Here is a 14,116-nt window from a genome sequence, read left to right as displayed (position 1 = left end):
GTCTCCCGAAATATGGAGGATGTTTGCGATCGATGTGGAAGTTCACCCTGCAATCCTGCACATATGTTTTTTACCTGCTCAGCTCTTACAAATTTCTGGCAAGTTTACTTTCACACCATGTCTGTTGTACTTTCAAGAACTATTGATACTTCAGCTCATACTGGTATCTTTGGTCTCCCGGAGCATTACAGTCAATACTCCGTAAGAGAGTTGGAAGTGATAGCTTTTACCTCTGTGATCGTGAGGCGTCACCTTCTCCTTAACTGGAAATCAACCATAGCCCCTCCAGCACAATGTGGATAAATGAGGTCATGTCCTTTTTGAAGGTGGAGAAAATTAGATATTCAAAAACTGGAAACTTGAACAAATTCCACTTTAAATGGGAACCATTTATTGAGTTTGTTGCTTCAATGTAGAAATGTAAACCCCCCTGCGCATCAATCCCCCCTTTTTATTTATGCATTTACTTATTTTATTTATTAATTTTTTTCTAATTTAATTAATTTAAAAAAAAATTCTTTTCTTTTCCCAGTTTTTATTTTTCCTCCGGAGGCGTATATGTGTGTGTACGTGTATGTATGCATGTATACATGTGTATGTGGTTTTTTTCACTACTAATTCTCTTTCACTATGTTTTACTATTGGAGGTGTTCTGTATCTGTTCTTTGTTCCAGAAAACATGTATCGCCTAGGAACTGCAGGTGAAAAATTGGCATTCTTATTTACAGAAGTGCTACTGTATGCTTTGTTCATGTAATAAATAAATAAAAATAAATAAAAAAAACAAATAAAGGATTACTAAGATAGTATATTATGACAATTAAGTATAAGTATTCAAATAAATTATAAAAGTATCAATACATTGAATTAAAAAATAATTTTTATATATTTTCAACTCCATTGAAATTTGTCCCAAATTTTTGCCATTTTGTCAACTCCAGAGTTTTTAACCGAGTGTGACTTTTTCAGTGGTAGTGTTGACAAATCTCACTTAAATGTGCAGTTAATTCATTTTTATGTATTTTACATAAGTTGCATTACTTCACATGTATCAAGTTTTTCCTTTTACTCTCTAGTTTGTCACCACCTTCAGTTCTGAGTCAACCCCGTCATGCACCGTCAACTCCATCAGATGGACTTTATGTTGTTTTTTGTTTAAAATATTTCTTTTGGTTTCTGGAGAAGCATTTGTCTTTAAAACCGAGTAGAAATATCACTAATAAGGTCAATAAAAATTATTTTATATTTATTTTTGTCAGATGGTGATGACAAAGTTCTTGGTCAGGTCCATTAAAAATGTAATTTTCAAAAAAATGTTGCAACTGGGAGCCTGCACCTTAGCATCTTTACATTTCCAAAACATTATTTGTCATAGTTGAATACATAAGCTTGAGGAATAATTAAAATTTGGGGGGAATTTAAACCCATTTTGTCCCTCTTCTCAAGAATCACTGATTATATACATTACAGTTGTGTTCAAAATAATAGTCCCACATCACTAGCCAGATAAATCACTGGTTTTGTTTGAATTTCTTCTACATTACAAACATGTTTTCAGGCGGTTTAGCAGAGGTATAGAAAACCAACAGGCATGATGTGCATGGTGCCGATTCTTTGAAACTGAATCATTTACTGAAAGGGGTGTGTTAAAAAAATTGTGCCAAGATCAGTTAGTGAGGTCATTGATTATGTGAAAAAAATGTGTTGAGCAGGTGACCCTTAAAGGATCAAGGTAACGGACGTTGCATATGCTGGATGTGCATTTGTCTTTGAAAAACTGAGTAAAAGGGTCACTGAAGACACTGTTCAGAAGAAGAGCATTGTTTGATCAAACCATTATTCCCCCTAATAAAAGAGGGGAAAACCTATAGAGAAGTGCAGAAAATGACATGCTGTTCATCTAAAATAACACTTTAAAATGGCAGCCAAAACCAGAAAGGCAAGGAAGAAAAAGGAAAACTAATAATCAGAGATCCATGTGAAGCCAAGCTACCAGCAAGAAACCCATTGTGGAAAAAATTGCTGCGCTGAAGAGGTTACAACTTGAAAAACATATTTGACTGGGCTAAAAGGAAATGGAGTAATATTTTGTGGACTGATGAGAGTAAGATTGTTCTTTTTGGGTCTAAAAAGTATTTTTCTTCTTGAAAAAAGTACTTATATATTATTTTATAGGAAGTCAAATGCAATGTTCAAAAAAATTGCAGTGTTGACATCTTTACAAACTCAAAAAGATACTGTATAAACTTAGAAATGCTGTAAGATTCAACTTTCCTGAGAATCATAAAATATTTAGTTGCATAACCATGGTTTCTGATAACTACTTCACATCTGTGATCCATGGAGTTGACCAACTTCTGGCACCGGTCAACAGATATTGCAGCCCAATACAGTCGTACTACTTTAATTTACTACTTAATTTTTTTTTTTTTTTGCCCTCTTAGTCACTCAGAGTGCACAAAAAATCCCTTAAGAAGAAACCACCATACCTCTTGTGATTTCTGTCTTGGTTCTTTTTAACAAACTAGTCGTCATAAAACTGCATTTGGGATTTAGCCTCAAACGCTCATGTCCAACTATATTTATACCTTGCATATCCAAAACTCTCTCACTGAGGCTTATAGAGTGCTTAAGCCAGAATTATGCAGTCTGGATGAAGAACTGTTTGGCATTACAGTTCTTCAAACAGAACCATGACAGAGTCAACTTTCTTTATGAATACAAAGCATTTAAACACAAATAAATCAGTCAAACTCTGGTAGGGACCGATCAGCTTGAAATTTAATCAACATTTTGTCCAGTCATACAGCTAGTAAATGGCTTATTTCTCCAGTTACTCTGTTGAGTCCAGTTCCAAGAAAGTTTTTTATGAAAGGCTACAAGTTTTACCTTATAGTCTCGCATTTCAGTTAAGGAATTTCACTAACTGAGATATGGGCTCCAGAAAGAAGAAACATTTATGGACTCATCAGACTGCTTTAATGCAATATTCCAAAGTCTAGATAAGACTGACTGGTAACAAGGTTCTCTCAAACCAAGGCTTCTACACAGTTAAATATTTATCCTAAAATGACAACCTAACTTTTCCTTTCGTGTAGAAGTTTTATTTGTCAACATGATACCTAAAAACTCTGTGGCAATGATAGGACTGGTGAACAAGTCTGTGACTAATTCTTTACAACCTGAGTTGTTTTTTGCACAAGAAAAGCCAAATGTTGCACAACCCATTCTGGCACCACCTCCGCCCAGCCTTTGTCAATCAAAGGACTGCTGTTAGAGTCCTGAAAGGAAGTGGTCACTGTTACCATGGCAGAATGCTTGGGGTCAAGATCATGAGTTTGCTCTGATTTAATGGAAAGAGAACCAAAACTAGGAAGTGTTGTTCTGGTGCCAGAATCTTTTAGCTTTCCTTCAGCCGGTAGTAGAGTCTGAGGAAGAGTTTGGTCTGTAGAGCCAGAAGTAACGTCCAACTTCCCATCATTACAAATCAGGTTCCTGAGCAAACGTAGATGAGTGTGTCCTGTCGGTAACCCTTTGACCAGTAGATCAGCATCTCCATCCAATCCATTACCGCTTACGGATTCTGTTGCTCGGACTGGCGTGTGGCGAGTTGTGGTCAGAGCCGATTTATCAACACATTTGACCCATTTTGACCACAAGTCTAAATCCACCTCAGGTATAACCTGAGGTGACAATCTAACAGAACTATTTCTGACATTAACAGAGCTAAACTCCTCAATACCAACAGCACTAGATATTGCGCCATGTCCCTCATAATTATGTTTTTCCTTGTGGGAGGCACTATAAGCATTCGTACAACTAACACTGTGACCATGTGGACAACGAGTAGTGATGGCATCTTCAGAAGAAGAAACATTACCAGAAGAACTTTGAGTGCTTTGATTATACTCTGTGCCATAACTACCATTTTCTTGTGTACCTGAAGCATCTGAGCTTTTATTGACAATGGCTAACCTAGACACAGAATTTCTAAAATCTAACCCCTCCTCCCCAGCCTGAGCAGTTTCATTGTGTGATCTAGCTTCATCTGACATGTGTGTTGGAAGCATTTTCAGCTCACCGTCTTCATTTTTCAGGTTCCTGGCTTTTTTCTCAGTCTGCTCTTCTGCCTTTTCCTGTCCCAGGATCACCACCTGTCTCCATTCTATTCTGCCAGCAACAGACTCTTCATCTTTAAAACCACTTCTGTCCTGTGGAAAAGCCCGACTATCCTCCACCTTGTCTTTATTGGTCACTTTTTGATCCAAATATTCTCTTTCCTCAGCTTCAAAAGATCTCTGTCTTGCAGTAGGCTTCTCCAACCTTTGATCAACAAGCCAGCCTGAACTTCTGACGTGGTTCTTCACAGCTGTGGGAAAGAAGACAACCAAATAAAGTCAAAGATATAGGGTCATGGGTCTCATTCAATAAATGGTAGAGGAATGATGCAATATCATAAATCATAATTTGCAAACTTACACATGTCTGTGTCAGTGCACACAGAATCACAGCAGGAACACACTGTGGGGGAAGTCAACATTTCTTCCCACCTACATATCAAACAGAAAATTCTGTTCATTAGTATGTTAAGTATATTTTAGTCAGTGAAATATGGTGACAAAATACTTTTTCTGAATTTCATTGTGGAAACAATGAACAGACAACATGTCTGCTGCCACGTTGTTGCAGCAGACAGATGATTTAACAGGTCATGTCACAATAAAAATGTTCTGCTTGGAAACACTACAGTCAGAGGTTCACATGAATCTTTCAATACAACTTACAAAATTAAAACAGTAACATGACTCCAAGACAGTTTACTCCAATGGTGAATGGTTTGTACATGTATAGTGATTTATCCCAACACCCTTCACACACACTCATACAGTCAGTGCTTGGGAAGCGAGGTTGTCGTGCACCGGTGCCCTCTGACAAGCAGGCAAGTTGGGTGAAGTGGCCCAGCATACACAACAGAGGGTGGAGCAGGGCTCGAACCAGCAACCTGCCGATTGCAGGCCAAGCTACCACTGTAGCCACCATCGTCTTACCAATTTCCAAACATTATGAAAGCCTAGGCTTATATTCAAATCGGTAGACGCTTTACACTAACTAGCATCATCAAAACTTTCTAACTGCAGCTTTTTCTGTGCGAGTCTCTCCAGATTGAATTGATAGTGAAAGGCACAACTTCAACATATTATAAATAATTGGGTTCAATATTTTTTTTCTGTCTAGCTTCAGTGTTCAAGAGAAGGCTCAAGTCCAAGAAAATCAAACCACCAATGAATAAGTATTGAACAGTGTTGTGGTACTCGAGATCGGTCTTGGTCTCGAGTCCGGTCTTAAGACCATTTTCTGATGGTCTCGGTCTCGTCTCGGACTCGACCGCATTTGGTCTCGGTCTTGTCTCGGGCTCTGAGGACTCGGCATTTTATTTCAAGACCAGTCGAGACCGCAACTGTGAAAATATCACTAAACGTACAGCATACTGTCCAGTTTGTTAACATCTTTGTTTTCAGTGGATGCAAAACGCACCAATTAAAATCCAAGCAACTACGTGTTTCTCCCCCTCCCTCTCCCCTCCCCACCTTACACTCGCGCTCCAGGACATGCGCAGTGGTTTTCTCTCAGCGGCAGAAAATGTTTGTCTAATCGTCAGTAATATAATAGCGCTGCATAAATAGTAAGAAATCCGATGGCCACAGCTAACTCAGCAGCGCTTCGCTTTCAGAGACGATGGGGACAACGTCTAACTATTTTCATCACTTAGAAAAGTAGCTCAAAGAAGGTAAGCTCCGTTAACGTGATGTTAGCAAAGCTAGCTGTACAGAGACACATAAGAATTTGTGATGAAAAAAAGTCACTCACTGCCTGAATTATTGTGCGGAGATGTTGACTGACTTGTCGCATATATGGGACAAAGCTATGTCCAAAAGTCTGCAATATAGTGATGTGACATTCAGAAACAGTCGATTCTTCTCCACGGCTCTTTATTTATTAGATAGGACTGGAGTGTCACTCACTGAGAGCCGTTGTTCTTTCAGATTACTATACGCTGTCAGACTAGCATACGTGCAGTAAGTACCATGCCTGCGCATGCGCATTAAGAAGTCCGACCGTCAGAGGAGTTGTCAGTTCACCATATGCAGCAAGGTATGACGAAAATAAGTCATTAAATTGTTTTCAATGATAACTATATAGATATACATGTGTTGTCATGGTTGCAAAGTGTATTTAAAGCAGGTCTGGCTGCAGCTGGAGTCAGCTACAACACACGCCCGTGTAAAACTCACTTAACCGCTAAGTCAGGATGCCATACAAGTGTTAATAACAGATCTACGTCATGATTCTATGTTCCTAGCATACATGCAGTGAGTACCATGCCAGCGCATGCGCCTTAAGAAGTCCGACCGTCAGTGGAGTTGTCAGTTCAGCATATGCAACAAGTTATGACGAAAATAAGTCATTAAATTGTTTATAATATGACATAATGTGATAACTAGATAGATATACATGCGTTGTTGTGGTTTCAAAGTGTATTTAAAGCAGGTCTGACTGCAGCTGGATGCCATACAACTGTTAATAACAGATCTACGTCATGATTCTATGTTGCTGATTAAATAAAATCATATGGTAATGACAGTGTATGCATGTCTGAGCTAAGCGTACGACTATCTGATAACGTATGCTGACCTGACAGAACACCGTGAGTTCGTGCTAAGCGTATGACGATCTGACCTGACAGAACACCCGTTCTTTGTTCTAGTAATGCTCTGTATACACTGCATCATTATTTAATTATGTACGTTGATATTTAAATTAACAAATAACTAAAACACAAGAACGAAAGAGCACGCAGAGCATGCACATTGCTCTTTGATTGTTTTTGTTCAAAGTGGCAGCTGTAATATCTGCCATGGTGTCAGACTACCTGGCTTCATGTACTGGGAGAGAGAGTGAAAACAGTCACGATGAGCGCCTTCTGTTTGGTTACTTCTTGCTTGTTGCTCCTTGGTCAGTGTTCATAGTTGAGTGTTATTTACCGTCAGGGCATTGCCTCAATTGCTATGTTTAATGGTGCAACAGTGGTGGATTCTTATATGAGCAATATGGGCAAATTCCCAGGGTGTTATGTTTTTAGGGATGGCACGAGATCATCACACATTGTAACACAGAAATGGAATATTTAATATTGGTAAAATGTATTAAGTATTTAATATCTAGGTGTTTTATGGTAATATGGATCTTTCAGATTATTCTGAGAAGCAATTTCGATCATATTTTACATTTTATTGTGTCATGTAGCGCGGGCCGCTGGTCTTGGTCTTGACTCGGTCTCGACTTTCCTCGGTCTTGGTCTTGTCTTGGTCTCGGGTTAGATGGTCTTGAACACAACACTGGTATTGAACGTCTGATGTTCAGTACAGTACTGTGGTCCCATGCCATACATTAGATCAATAGACATACTAAAGCAATTTTTAACTATTAGCAAAATTGTCACCGTCAGTATATATATATATATATATATATATATATATATATATATATATAAAAATTAGATTAATTGTAATTTTCTTCAAAGTCACTAACCTGCCAGTAGCCTTGTTGAAGTTACAGGACTTTGTGATGCTTGAAGTGCTCAGACCGACTGACAGTGTACAGTGGAGGTGCTGCACCTGCAGACAATGTGGGTGGAAACCATGAACCTTCTCAGGAGGACAGAAAGCATGGGATTCTCCAAGATGGCTGCCGATGACGCTGCTAGATTCTATGCAAACATCTACATGTTCCAGACGAGAACTGAAGTCTATGGTACTCATTCAAAGCTTTACAAGTGTAAAAGCATGCTCTTTAGAAATCCAAGTTTTAAAGTTTCCAACCATTGATTTCAGAAGGTGTTTCATCAGGAAAAAGTCTATTTTTAATTCCACACCTCTGTGTACTTAGTGACATTTTCTCCTGCTCCTTTCATTTCCTCAGAGAATTGACCTGGAGAAGTCAATACATTAAACAAACTGTGAACCTTACTTGTGAGACTCCTCTAAACAGAAAGGCATCCACTGAGAACTTCACCACACTGCCACCTCCTGACAGGAACTGAGAACTGCTGCCCTCCCTCCTGCTGTCTGTCATGCAACTGCAACGATAAACTAAAATCAGGAAATAGCCAAGCAAATGCCACAGTATGTGCATGTTGGCTGGTGCATACCCGTAGTTGGTGATGATATCCACTTTAGGCAAGCTGCTTGGATCTTCAGAACTTGTGGCTCGACAGGAATCCACATAAAGCCTCTCTCCAGCCAACAGAGTTCCCGCCTGAGCCAAAAAATAAACTTGCTCTCCTAAATAGAACGTATGACCTGGAGAAAGGGGCTCCCACTGGGCTAATACAAACAGAAGACAATTTTCAATTTACACGCATCTCAGATCATTTGACAGACATATTTCAGCTTAAGTAAACATATTAAATTAGGATTTTTGCACAGACATGTGAATCTGAAAGCTTAGACATCTATTCACCAAAAGAAAGCACACAGAAGAAGTTATTCAATTTAGATGTAATTGTACACATGCCAACCAGCAAAAGGGAACAAAATGATATTTACAAAGAGCTGGCATCTCCAGAACAGAGCTAGACTGGACCAGAGGCCCAATACTGGAACCAGTAGGAAGAGTTTTAGCCCGTTCCCATGATCCCACAGGGAGTAAAGAGTAAAGAATTCTCTTCCCAAGCAAATATTTTCTCCTATAAGTGCTTCACTTTTTGGCCAGTGAGATACACCTTTTGGAGACAGACTTTAAATGTGCATTTTAGTAGTTAACGAAATCTGCAACTTACTTTAAATTCCTTTCAAAATAATCTCAGAAATAAAAAAAATCTGAAAGCAAAATTCTGAAGATAAAAGATACCCACCATTACAGACAGTAAGGCTGAAAGTTAGTTTACTCTTGATACTCCTCAGAAAAGTTGTGTGTTGGACTTGTGGTCTATAACCAACTTTGTAAGAGTAATGAAACCTGAAGCACAAGAAGATTCATATGATGTCAGAATGACAAATGGGAAATAAGTAAGAAGGTTGTTTAAAAGCAGCTCATTATGCAACAGTCTCTTTAACACATCATAACATGATTTGAGCCATGTCCTTGCTTATAACTGGATATTTCTGATTGCTACAGTGTTTTGGTTCTTTGTACAAATAAAACTGAGCTGGATTAAGATACTTGTTCTTCATTGAACTGATCATCAATCATGAACTACTTTGTGGTTTGGAAAAGTGTTTTTCCACTTCTGTTTCCTTAATGTAGCTTTTTAAGAGTTTAACAAAAATTGTAGTTATCAATAATTACCTGTTATAATAGCAGTGGATAGGAAGATTAATTGGAAAAACTCTAATGACATAGCCTTGTGAGGGAGGAGTGTAGTTCAACAGGTAAGAATACACCAGATGACCACCAGAAACCTGGAAAGAAATAAAAAAAGACCTTAAGATTTTTACACAACACATTTTGTATCCAGTCAACAAAACAAGCTGGAGAAAATGCCACAGAAGAATAGAGGTTTGTGACATGTGGGGTCTTTGGTTTTGAAGAATTTTTAAGTGTGTAATATTCCAATATTACTTTGAGTTGAAAACTGGAACAATATGCTAAACTAAATAAAAATTAATCAGTTTAGAAATGGATTATAATTCATATCAATGCAACCATAGAACTGAAAACTAACATGTAGCTCATTTAACTGCATTTTAGTGTCTTGGGTATTACTGAAGTAATCAATACGTAATCTTTAAGAAATCAATTCAAAGCATGAAACTGACACATTCATTATGCAGACATGTTAATTTTGTGCTTTAAATTGAAAACTATTTATTAGGCCAACTGAAAAGGATTTCATGTAAGTTGGTCTATGTAATTATGGAAAGAAATGTCATCAATTTTTTAGCAGAAAATCAAAGATGGCCACAACAGTGAGCAGAAGATGGAAAAAGTTAATGCTTAGGAAGCCGTCTGTTCAGAGCCATCCAAACATGTTCATAAAATGAACATGTAGTTTCTTTGTGAAACACAACCTATTCAAGAGTTTGATGAAGTTTTACAAGATGCCTACTGCAGCTGCAGTCGGTGTTTCAATTACTTAGAAACATTTCCAGTACATGAACTAAAATTGTTGCATTCGTTTTTTAAAGCCACTCTTAATCCAGAGACAGCATCAATAGTGTCTAAGAAACGGCTAACAAGCCCCAGACTCTGCAGCAGAGTGGAGAGGTTACTTTAGGTCCACTATATTAGGAGAACGATGTGACCCGCAGGCTGTCATTTCACCAACTCCAAATTCAGCGCTGTGCAGTTTATGCTTCACTCTGCTGACAAATGTTATTTTCAAGCAGGACCTGGAACCTGCCAAATGAACCAGTGGCTGATTTAATGAGCAAACATGCCAAACCCAAAGCCCATGGAGAGAATTTTCTCTACAATCAGATGTTCCAGTCAGCATTTCAGTCACCTTCTTACTTAATGTTTTGGCTGGCTGCTTTTTGCTTCAACTTAACAATGAAGTAATGCCATTTACTTCGCTATATGAAGTACTTTGTGTGCTGAGCCCTCTCCTCTTCACTCTGTACACACATGACTCAGTGCACCAAAGTAGCAATCTTGTTAAATTTGCAGATGACACAGCTGGTCTCCTCTCAGCAGGGATGAATCTGTCTGCAGGATCGAGGTAGAGCGACTCACGATCTGTGTTGAGCCAAAATCTTTTTTCCTTTTTCTTAATCTCACCTTTCACTTAAAATGGTCTGTTTGGAAGTTACTTTAAAGAGGGTTGCCTGTACCAGAATTAATATAACCCCTTTATGAAGGCTAATTTTGGTAGAATGCTGCACCAGTGTAGGTGTAGTGATGGGCTCAAGTCTGCTCAAGGCGAACTTAATATTTAAGTTGCTGCAGGATTTTCTGTTCATCAGCTTTGAGGACCAGGTAACTGAATACAGAATCCTGGTGCCAGGGGGGAGAACCAACAAATATTTAAGTAGTATGAGCTTTCTGTTTCCATGACTTTTGAGCATGTCCTTACAGTTTTTTCCCCCCCGAAATATTTGTATTAGAATTTTCTTACAAAAAAAAAAACATGAAAAAAAAAATAGACAAAAATTAAGTGCAATTCCTCCCCCATCCCCCAAAAAACAACCCCAGGGCTCACTATCTGCACAAAAAAAGAGAAAAATTAAGCTTACATGTCACAGTGTTTGACTAGATGTAGGAAGGAAAACCAAATATCTTTAAAGTCGTCAAGCTTTCCTTTTGTTATACAAGTCAGTTTTCCATTGCCATGTTGTTCACTAGTTTGATCTATTCATTTGTCTTTGGTCTTTCTGTATTCCTTCACTTCAGAGCAATCAAATGTTTAGCCTGCAAGAAGCAAAAACTCACAAGCTTCTTTCTCTTTGTAGGTCCTTTAAATCCGTCTGGAAAAATGTGCAGAGGAAAGTTTACTGTCCTCTGGAACATCCTGTTCAATCATGAACATGATAACCTTCTAAGTTTGAAGCTCCATGCATTGCCACATGTAATGGAAAAGAGTACTCTCATCTATATTACATTTAACATACACATCAAGAATATTTGAATTGAAATGGTAAAGTTTTACAGGAGTGATATACATTCTAAATAACCATTTGTATTGTAGTAATCTAAACCTTGTGTTAATATTTTGCGTTTGAGTCGATAGACATGAGTTATTCCATCCATCCTCAGGGATTTCTGTTTGTAGATTAGTTTTTCATGCTTGTAAATATGAGAATATTTTCTTCCAAAGCTAAAAGAAAAATATAAAATTGGGAAAGTAGGCCTCTACTCTGTTGGTGAATGGCTTTATTCTCCATAGTAGAGAGTGGAGGTTCAGCAGTAGATTTCAGTGAGGCAGTAACAAAGCTTCTACTCTTTAAGTACTTCAGGTGCTTTTGGGTCAGACTGTATTTGTTTACCAGTTGTTCAAAGGACATCAAGACTCCTTCACTATAAAGGTCCCCTATTTTACTTAAGTCATATTCTAAACCCTGTGGTTTGAATCTGTTATTTCCCCAAATAGGTGACAGATCTTGGACACCTCATCTAAACCCGTATTGGAAAGGTGCCAAACTGATATTGTGTTTTTGAGAAAAAGATTTTTGGTATTTTTTAACATGGTTAAAATTATCTTATGTTTTAAGTCTTTGGTATTAAATAAAGACATTAACAAAATTACATGAGACTCATTTCGTCATTGTGTGTGGAACCTGTTGACAAACTTGAATTTAGTTAATATACGTGGAAAAATTGTTGAATTAAAAATCATCAGTTGATGGAAAGCAAATTTTAGTTGTTAAAGTTACATAATTTGCTTATATTTAGTGAACAAATGCAAAATAAGTTCACTGAATGAGCGTTTGCTTTGTTAGACTAAAAGTCTAGTTAGTTCAACTAATTTGTCTTGTCAAGTGATTTGATATAGTTGGGTTAATTCGTTAATTCGAGCTTAGATAAACATATGGTTATAATGTGAGATTACTATATCTTTGTTTGCTTTCATGTGAAATACAATTATGTATAACCTGTTGGAAAAATAAACTTATGTTAGGTCAAAGATTAATTTCTTTGAGTGTAGATAAGGACATGTGGGGTTTGGTTTAATCACTTTCTCTAGTATTTTTCCTCTTTCACAATCAGTTCACAGTAAGATGAGTGTTCGAACCTGAACTTTTCCGCCACACTCCAGCAGTCCGTACTGGAAGTACAAGTACCGGGATGTCACTTCGCTCGGTGTGCACGAGCCTATCCGGAACAGGGATGGCACGTTCCAGGCAGGCAGCAGGAAGCGGTCCACGCGGACTGAAACTTTCTCTGTGCCGCACCAAGCCTCCACAGCGCGAGCCACCTTATCCGGGATGCTCTTATGTTGCCGCAGCGGGGGGACGAGCAGCCCGGCCAGCCCGGCGGGCAGAGGCCCTCCGTACGGAACTGGTCGGAACAGCTCCGGTGGAACCAGCGGCGTCGATGCGTGCAGGAAAACTGGCAGGCGGTAGGAGGAAGGGATGGGGACGCTGTTCATAGCAGGCATCATCTCCTCTGACGACGTCGGATGCAGAACCGGGCCTCCAAGTGTGACATGAAACAGCCTCCAGAGAAGCCAGAGAAAAGCCGACATGACCAGCCAACAGGAAGAGCAAAACCGGAGAAAAGTGGAACCCGGCAGGAAAACCCGTGGATCTGATGTCACAGCTCACCTGCCAGCTTCATTATCACACCTGCTGCAGGCTGATTGGCTCTGCTCTACACATAGCTGTCCCCCCTAACTGTTGTGAAGATTTGATTTTCTTCTTCTTCTCGCATTCTATTGGATTTGATTTTCAATCCGTTTGTTCCCTTTAAATGAATATTTGTAGTAGAAATAACCTAAATAATCATTTAGAAGGCGGAGGAATGCAAAAGGCTATTTCCTGAAAGCAGAAGTGGATGAAAAATAAAATCAGGCATTGTCTCAAAATAGTCACAGAACAGAGATGTTGATTATTAACCACTAATAGGGTCGTCATGGTGACATCCTGTCTGACAATAATGTAAAGTATTCAAAGTAAGTCATTAAAAAAAACGCATCTTGAAGTTTGGGAAAAAGCCCTAAACACAAATACCTTCGGTGGCCAGTGGAGCTACAAAGAACATAAAAAACTTAACATATGAGAAACAAACAGCTCCTCAAACTGATATGTAGCCAAATTTACAGATTTTCCCATTTGATATGAGAATAGCAGCTACATGTCATCCATAAACTATGCTGTCTTCTGAAATAAACTCCACAGAAGTGACAAGCAAATGTGGTCATCTGTTGATTCAACTTTCTACAGAAATGAAAAATGCAACCTATGTTCTTTCTTTCCAGTCCGTGTTAAATCCCCTCTGAGGTGTGTTCCTCTCCGCAGGCTGTGGATGCACATCAGGTCCTGACCTCCACACTGTGACTGGGGGACAGCTGACACGTAGGGCAGATTTCTGCTGCTGCTGGCAGTTAGAAGAAAAACCTTTCCAGTGATTTTACATTTTGACAAATCACTCTGACTTTTTCTTTTCTTACACAACCTTT

General features: G+C 38.6%; 1 protein-coding gene across 1 annotated transcript; it reads right to left on the bottom strand.

Moving 5' to 3' along the window:
• Positions 1-2,763: 2,763 nt before the first annotated feature.
• Positions 2,764-13,318, bottom strand: LOC106910992 (uncharacterized). The gene is made up of 8 exons (XM_088013805.1): positions 12,731-13,318; positions 9,349-9,461; positions 8,915-9,018; positions 8,210-8,384; positions 8,029-8,137; positions 7,591-7,676; positions 4,480-4,550; positions 2,764-4,369 (listed from the first exon to the last, which is right to left on the bottom strand). The coding sequence occupies exons 1-8, from the start codon at positions 13,181-13,183 to the stop codon at positions 3,168-3,170; spliced, it is 2,313 nt and encodes a 770-aa protein (XP_087869931.1). The 5' UTR covers positions 13,184-13,318; the 3' UTR covers positions 2,764-3,167.
• Positions 13,319-14,116: the final 798 nt, after the last annotated feature.

Source organism: Poecilia mexicana, unplaced genomic scaffold, assembly GCF_051168715.1.
Source record: "Poecilia mexicana isolate PSO_F unplaced genomic scaffold, ASM5116871v1 scaffold_16, whole genome shotgun sequence".
Taxonomy (NCBI): Eukaryota; Metazoa; Chordata; class Actinopteri; order Cyprinodontiformes; family Poeciliidae; genus Poecilia; species Poecilia mexicana.
This window is presented reverse-complemented; position numbering and strand designations above follow the sequence as displayed.

Excerpts from the sequence above, each read along its gene's own strand:
- LOC106910992 (XM_088013805.1), bottom strand. The coding sequence starts at position 13,183 with ATGTCGGCTTTTCTCTGGCTTCTCTGGAGGCTGTTTCATGTCACACTT. Across the intron at positions 8,385-8,914 it reads CAGCCTTACTGTCTGTAATG|CCCAGTGGGAGCCCCTTTCT; the intron begins GTGGGTATCTTT and ends TGTTTGTATTAG. Across the intron at positions 7,677-8,028 it reads TGTTTAGAGGAGTCTCACAA|GTGCAGCACCTCCACTGTAC; the intron begins GTAAGGTTCACA and ends CATTGTCTGCAG.